This window comes from Cervus elaphus, chromosome 14, assembly GCF_910594005.1.
Source record: "Cervus elaphus chromosome 14, mCerEla1.1, whole genome shotgun sequence".
Taxonomy (NCBI): Eukaryota; Metazoa; Chordata; class Mammalia; order Artiodactyla; family Cervidae; genus Cervus; species Cervus elaphus.
This window is the reverse complement of record NC_057828.1, coordinates 6,543,545-6,551,629: the sequence shown is the minus strand read 5'-3', so window position 1 is coordinate 6,551,629 and position 8,085 is coordinate 6,543,545. Positions and strand designations below refer to the sequence as shown.

Below are 8,085 nucleotides of genomic sequence, written 5' to 3'. Positions count from 1 at the left end.
CAGGAGTTGAGATGATCTGTAAGGAAAAAGGTGGTTAGAGAGATTTGGGAAAGACGAAAGGACCTGGAATTAGGTGTTTCAAGGCCTGCTTGTGAGCATCAGATTATGAACTATCTGGTTGGACAGGTGTCTGTGAAGTTGAGAGGAGAGTATTTCAAGCCTGCTAACTTTTGATGATAATTCATTTATTGAATCCACAGTTATTGAGCCCGTTGTCCTGGACATTGTCACATTGCTTTTGCTTACCTGGTCATCTCCCTTGATAGTCTGAGTTTCCTGAGGACTAGAAATCTATCCTACTTATTTTATGTCATTAACTGATCCAGAAAAAGTTATTAATAGGTGCTTTTTGAGAGGAATTAAATTGCCAAAGTTGAGAAGTCTGAGAAATTGCATGTCAAAGGCGCTAGAAATGGCCTGAAATGACTAGCATTTAGGGTATATATGAAGAATAGTAAAAGTGATAAATAAGACTGCAGAGGTAAGGGTCAGATCATGAAAGATCTAACATGTCAAACCAAGGAGTTTATACTTTATCTTATTGTAGCAAACTTGAAGTTTTCAAGTAAAGAAGTGACATGATCAGATTTGTGTTTTAGATCTTTTGGCTGCAGTTTCAAGAAGGAGTAGGCAACACAAGAGGCAAGGACACTGTCAATTCAGCACGAGGCCTCGGACTAATGCTGGGACAGTGCAAATGAACACAAGGAGCAAATTTCTGAGATAGTTTGTGAACTTGAGAATGATAACATCTTTCTTGCATTAGAACAAGTGCACAGGGAAGTTCAGAAGTGGTGTGTGATAAACCCAGTGAGTTGTTCAGAAGGACCTAGACCTGGAAATACGTTCTTATTTTAATCCAGTGAAGCAGTAACTCCTCAAGTCAATGATCTTTTCTGAGGGAAGAATAAACACACTGGCTTATGACTTTACAATATTGTGATGGCTCTGTCATACACCAACATGAATCAGCCCAAAGTGTGCTTAACCGTTTCCTCTTGAACTTCCCTCCTACCTCCCACCCCACCCACCCCTCTAGGCTGTCACAGAGCACTGGCCCTGGGCTCCCTGTGTCAAGACTTTGAGTCTATCAGGAGGGTTTGGGTTTGTCCTAAGCAGTTTTATTCATTCTTTCAATATTTAATATTAAGTATTAAAATTCAGCAATATTAAATTGCAACAGCTACGAAGCCAGGCATGCGGTAGCGCTCCTCCAACTCAGGGCAGGGCTGCACAGGCGGAGGGGCCAGCAGGCAGCCCGGCGCGGAGCTCCTCTAGGGGCAGGGGTGTGGAAGTGTGCTCGAGGCTGCAGTGACTCAGCGGGGTCTCCAGGACCGAGCACGTTCCCGCACCACTCCTATGCTGAAAACACAGACTGTGCCAACAAGTTTTCCAGGATATGACCAACCCCAGAATGGGGGCTGGTGGGACTGCCCTTGGTGGTCCAGTGGCTAAGACTTCACATTCTGCACGCAGAAGGCCCGGGTTCAATCCCTGGTCAGAGAACTAGATCCTGCATGCTGCTATGAAGGTCAGAGATCCCACGTGCCACCACTGACTCAGTGCAGCCAAATAAAGAAAAGATAGGGGCTGCGATCACAGAATTCTGTGTGTATGCTGCCTAATGCCCATGACAAACCCTATGATTCATTTCTTTTAACATGTAATTTTATTTTTTAAAATTTATTTTGGCTGCACCGGGTCTTCACTGTTGCACGTGGGCGTCTCACTGGGGTTGGGGTGGGGCTTCTTGTTGCGGGGTGCAGGCTCTGGGGTTTGAGCCAGCAGAAGTGGTGCACAGGCTTAGCTGCCCTGCAGCACGTGGCATCTTCCTGGACCAGGCTTCAAATCTGTGTCCCTTGCATTGGCAAGTGAATTCGTAACCACTGGACCATCAGGGAAGTCCCCTATGATTCATTTCTGTCATTAACCCCGAAATATCCCTCTTCTGCCCACCAACTAAGGAAATGAACAAATTACATGGCTAGAATCCATTGTGAACAACTTTTATTATACGTTTAGTGTTCTCTATACAAAAGAAATCAGTTTTTTTTTTTTACAGTGATTCAAAAAAAAAAGATTCTGAATAATTTGGCCTTTCCATTGCTCATGCAGTCAGTTTATAAGTCCACATATTAGATGGTCCTCTATGGCCCAGAAGCCTTCCCTGCTGAAGGTAGAGCATGACACCCTCAGATACGCATCTGTCGCTGACAACGTTGGTTAATGCAAAATAACTCAAAAAAAAGGAAAGAACACGATGTGAGAGGGGTTAAAACAAGGTGTGCCATGGTGAGTTAAAATATTTAACCAATGGGAAAAAAAGATCAGACCAATTTTGGGTGTGTGGGTATGTGGGAAGGGATGGAGACATTTGGAAAAGATTTCCCTGCTGAACGGAACAAACTGGAAAACGTGTGTGCTGGGGAGGCTGCAGGGCCAGAGGCCCCTGGGGCCCAGCGTGGGGAGGTGGGCAGGACAGAACGCAGCCACGGCACAGGCGACCGGGGCTCAGTGCAGCGGGGCGTGAGGTTGGCAGAGAGCTGGGAGCCGGGCAGGGGACGACACTGACTGAGGACGCTGAATATGGGGGTCAGAGAGGAGGGCAGGGCAGAGTCGTCTGACCTGCATCCTTTCTGAAAGAGAAACAAGAGACGTGCACAAAATTCTGGATTTCTTCTCCCAGAGTTTTGTGTTTATTGCTTCACTGAAGTCTTTGCATGTGCTGCACTCCGGCCCACCGGATCCGGGGGCAGAACTTCCACGGCCCTGCTCGCCCGCAGAGCCCTGCAGCCAGGGTGGAGGGGACAGAGCCCACCGGGCCCCTCTCACAGGGACGCAGTATGCTGGGGGCCCGATGTGTTACGAGGCAAGAGCTTCGTGGTGACAGGCACCAATCAGCTGGTCCCTCTTCTCCTGGCCTGGGTCTCCCCTGAACAGCACCACCGGTTCACCACCGGTTGGCGCAGACTGACTGATCTGGGACTCAGAAAAATCCTGTGATTTCATTTGTGCAGGTATAAGGGGATATGGGAGAAGTAGAAAAAAACGTGGGCCAGATCTTAAGTAACATCACTGTGTCCAAGGTGGAAACACCGCTGTTTCCAGCTGTGCTGAGACAAAAGAGCACTGGACAAGGAGTCAGAGGGCCCGAGGTCAAGGCTGGACCGCACCTCGGTTTACCAGCTGTGTGACCGAGGACAGTCCCTTCCCCTCTCTGGGTTTTACCATACAATGAGTCATTTCAATCAGATCAGCTCTGTGGTTCCTCTGCACGCTGAAATCTGATCCTGTTTAAGCTAGACACCTTTGTACCTATCTCACTTCCATCCTTATGATGAAACCATCATTAATACTAATAGACCGGTAGGGGGCAGTGGTTTTGGCTTGAGACGCCTGTGGTGGGGTCTGGCTTCCCTGGATGGCTGTCCTCCTTTCCCGTTCCTTCTCAGAACCTGCTCTCAGTAGGGGAGGGAGGGAAGGGCCCTGTCCTGGCCTGGGCTGGGCAGGCTGGGCACAGCTGTAGTGTGGCATGAACTCCCTCGGGTGGCCCCTGCCTGGCCTAAAGGAGGGGCTGCCCAGGAGTTGGGCTCTGCAAAGGCCACTGAGTGTCCTCCCATAATTACAAGCTCTTTGCTTTATTTGTTGACTCCTCTGATTTATTTTAATCAAGGATCTCCCTCTATGCACCTCTTAAGCCCACCACATAGTGATCAACCAGGATCCGCAGGGTGGTTTCTTTTCCCAGGGGCTGAGTCACAGCACGGGCAGGAGTCTATGTGGCTGCTGGCGGAGAGACCGAGGCATCACAAACAGGGAGCGTGCGCTGCGTCCTCCCATGGAGATGCCCTCCCGGCCCCCCCAGTGAGAGGCCTGGAAGCCTCCCCTCTTTAGCCCTTAGCTGAGCAGCCTCGCAAAGGCTGAGGCGAGGGTAGGAAACTCCGGCCGCTCTCGTCACACGGCTTTTCGGGATGCTCTGTGACTTGGCCCTGACCCTGCAAAGGGCTCCAAGAGCCTTGGAGAGCTGCTGCCCGTGCTGTTCCCGGGGAGAACTCCCTCTCCTTTGGATCAGACTGTCCTGGGTTTGCCCACAGGAATCGCCCAGACGGGGTCCAGCATGGGCAGCCTCCGACCCCTGCCCCGACACTTCCAACACACTTCCCCACACAGCCCTTCACATTTCATCTCCGTGTCTGGGAGTGGGCTCAGCCTCTTCAAGACAAGGCCATGCTCTGTGCTGTTCTTCCTGAAAGCGCTGCCCGGCGATGGGGCCTCGGTCTGCTGCGTGTGCGTGTCCGAGTGGGTGCCAAGTATGAGCCAGGGAAGCCCTCCCTCGGCTGGAAAAGCCACAAATATCCACGGATCTGTTTCCAGCCCTCTTCTAAGGCTGACTGTGTTCAGGGAAACCATGAAAGTGCTCTCTGGGCTCAGGCCACAGATGTCCGCGTGGGGAGAGCATTCCCAACCCGGCAGCCTCTTGGACGGGTGAACGTTTCTCTAGGCCTCGGGACTTGCTGGGAAGGGGGCCCAGGCGATGGACAGGGGACAAGCACAAACACAACCATTTCCTCAAAGGCAAGGCAAGGGGCCAAGGGGCCAGTTCACCCAGACCCGGGCCAGGGGGCCGGCGCTGTTCCCCGGCCCTGCGGGGGTGCGCTCCCTGGAGACTGGCACCCGCTCCTTTAGCTGGGCACGTGCCCCTCTGCGGGGACAGGTTTTCAGGGGAGGGACTGCCTAGGGGAGACAGAGGCACCGAGATACAGACAATCAGGCAGCCCGCCCCAAGATGTGGAGCAGAGCGGCCGGGAGGACCGTTCCCGTCTGGCCCAGCCTGGGGAAGCAAGCTCTCCCTGCAAGGACCTTCCCTTCGGCCTGCAGCCACTGGTGGCTCGAGCATGCAGAGACGCCTATCACGAGACTCAGCGCTGAGGACAGGGGCCGCGGCTGCCCGTCACCATGGTCTCCAGGGCTCAGGCCAGCTGCTCCCGCGCATCTGCGGAGCAGACGGACGGACGGCTGAGCGCACAAGACGCCGTGGCCAAGCCCAGCGGGCGGGTGGGGACTCGGGCCGGGGATTTCCGGAGCCGGAAACGGTCTTCACTTCCGCCCCCTCTCCTGCCCGCGGCTAGGCGGGTCGAAGCACCAGCGGTGGACCTCTCCTGGCATTGCGGTGGGGATGTTCGGGGTGGCTCTTGAGCACCCCGCTTGGCAGGGAGCGCTGGGCAATACTGCTCTCTGGCTGAGCTGGGTGGGCTCCATGGCAGATGGACGCTCCTCGGCCTAACCCCGCGGCCCACACAGCCCTCCGGGCCCCCGCCTGCCAGGAGGGCGGCGGTCACGCGGTGCACGCCTCTCCGCACAGCAGCGCGCACGGGGGCTGGCGGCGCCGTCCTCGCACACAAGGAGGGGCACGCCTGGCAGGGCACGGACAGAGCGCAGAGGCAGGCTGAGGGCTCACCGCCCCCGCGACCCTCTGGGAGCAGAACCCCTTCCCCTGTCACGGGTCGTGTGAAGAAGGACTTTCCTGAGGCAGGGGGACGGTATGACGACAGCTCACCGTCCACCCTGCCTGCAGAGCTTGCTTCCAGCGCGAGTGCAGAGCGATGCGGAGGCCTGAGAAACGACTGCTCTGCTCACAGCCAGAGCGTTTCCTAGAATCCAGCACACAGGCACACCTCCCTGGCATTCCCTGCCCAGGCTCCAGGAATGCCCAGCGGCATCCAGGCAGGTGAGGGGTGGAAGCCTGGGGAGGGCACCCCTGAGCTAGCTCCTGGCCCCTACCGGTCACACGGTCCCTCTGACCATGAGAGCCGCCTCAGGCCTCCTGCCTGCACACCTCCCGCGGCTCGGAGCAGCGGGTACCTGCCTGCCCACGGGTTCAAACGGCACAGCTGGTGCGGCTCGGGGCTACCTTTTCTTATCTGCACAGTACACGTGTCTAGGGGCTTGACCTTCAACTGACCAGTAAGGGATGCAAGCATTGCTAATACCTTTGTGGCTTAAAGGTGTGGCAAACAAAGCTTAAATAAGGTCTCTGAAGGACACAGCACTGCTCCTGCCCAGGAGCCCTGGCAAGCAGCCAGAGGCTGTGTTTGTGGCAGGCGGTCCACTCTGGGGGTCAGCTCCACCCTCCTAAAAGCAGCTCTAGCTGCACCAGCGCTGAAGGGCTACTCTTAGGCTCAAGATCTCTCTGTCTGAGGCTAGGTACCTTTGGTTTCAAAATGGAATAGGTGGGGAGGATGAAGGCAGAGCCCTGGGTCTCTGAGAACCGCAGGTCTGCGAGTGTCTCCGTCTGGGGCACGTGTTGAGTGGCTGCTTCGGTTCTGCTGGGACGCTTGCATAGGCCGCCCCACTCTCCTTGAGACAGGCGTCACTGGAGACTTCAAGGCTTGCAGGGAGGGGCTGGGGACCTGGGAACTGCAGGGACAGGTCAGAGCTGCATAAGGCATACGAAGAGCGCTGCCAGGCTCTCTGCAGCACTGAGTACCGCGGTCCTTCGGGGGCTCCTGATACGTGAACACCCTAAGGAACGGACACACAGGCTCAGTCCTGGGGGCAGCCGTGCCCCATCCACACACCATAAAACACCAGGTTCACCATCACACAGAGCCGACCGAGGAGAGGCTACCAGCCAGGCACCCAAGGGGAGTGCTGCTCCACCCCCAGGCACACCAGCACAGCCTTCGCATCGTGGGGTCTGTCTCCCGGGGGGCAGCAGCACAGACCCTGACCGGGTGGGGGGCAGCCCCCACCCTGGATGCGGGGGGCGTGGTCCTCTGCCCCACATCCTGAGTCTCACTGAGGAGGAGGAAGGCAGTCCAAACCCAGCCTTTCCCTTCTCTCTCGGGGTGCGAACGGCTCCCCAGGGACCAGACGCCTGGCTTCCCTCTGCTTGAGGTACACGGTCACTGGAGCCAAAGTCCTTCGCCTTGGTGCCCACTGCTGTTCCTCAGACTCCTTCAGTCAGCACAGCTTTTGTCTTGGATGCTCCAGAGCAAGGGGCAGGGTGAGAGCGAGGAGCAAGAGGTAAGCCCACCCCCCCAGCTGAAGGAGGCCTGACCCCCCTCTTCCTCCCTGCCAAAAATACTGTCGTTTCCCAGAAAGGAGCCAAGCCCAAGCTCAGCAGCTGACAAGGCTGAGGCGGAGGGGTTGGGGGCCTGGGGAGGCATGTGACGAGAAAGGCATCCTTGGGAAATACGTGGGCCCAGCAGCGGTTTGAATACTATAGGTCTTCTGTACCTTCGATTACAGAGCAATCCTTTTTGCCTATCTTTGCAGTTTCCTGGGGGAGAATCCGCCTATCATTTCTTTCTCCAGGGACATTTCTTCAAAGGGAAAAGAAAATGGAGATGTTGGGTCTGCAGGGGGAAGACTCAGAGCAAAGATAAAGACAACGAGAAGGACTGTAACCAACAGAAAACTGGTGAGTGTGTGTGTGGAGGTCGGGGGCGGGCAGTGTGGCGGAGGCCTGGGGTGACTGTGAGGCTGAGCGAGAGACCGGGGCTCCCTCCAGCGGAGCTGAGCCGAGGCAGCAGCTTGCCCACAGGTGGCACCGGGGGGTCATCGGGAGGGGGCTTGTGGTCAGCTGGGCGGTCGCCGGTCCTCACGGCTCGGCAGCCTCTCGTGCTGTCCCCCCGTCCCTGAAGGTGGTGGCAGCTCTGGGGCAGGTCTGCGGCGGCTCATCTCCCCCTCTCCCCTCCTCCTGCTTGCAGAGTAGCGGCTGTGCCCGCAAGGCTCCGTTAGGCCAGAGAATAGATGGCGTTGACCGGCGACGTGGCCTCCGAGCTCTCGTTGCCCTCCGTCTCCTCCTTGTCCTTCTTGACTGTGTACTGGCCGATGAAGGAGCCGTCCTCGTTGAACTGGCCCTCCCCGCCCTCGCCGTAGTCCACCAGGCTGTCGTCGCTCTCCTGCTGCTTGATGGTGCCGTCCAGGGACGTCTGGCTGCCCTGCAGGGGCTTGTTGTCCTCGTCACTGCCCGGGAGAGACAGCGGATCAGAGCCAGCCCACCCAGCGCCGCCCAAGCCCCGCCCGGAAGGGAGAGGGCCTCCAGCCTCTCGCCAGGCACTTGCTGCTCAGAGGACCGGA

General features: G+C 56.5%; 1 protein-coding gene across 23 annotated transcripts in view; it reads right to left on the bottom strand.

Moving 5' to 3' along the window:
• Positions 1 to 1,990: 1,990 nt before the first annotated feature.
• Positions 1,991 to 8,085, bottom strand: part of NFASC (neurofascin) — a 197,746-nt gene continuing 191,651 nt past the window's right edge. For all 23 annotated transcript variants that reach the window (XM_043923838.1, XM_043923844.1, XM_043923850.1 and 20 more), the window contains one exon: positions 1,991 to 7,971. In XM_043923838.1, coding sequence (XP_043779773.1) covers positions 7,740 to 7,971 — 232 coding nt within the window. In that variant the 3' untranslated portion in view covers positions 1,991 to 7,739. The remainder of the gene's footprint in view (positions 7,972 to 8,085) is intronic.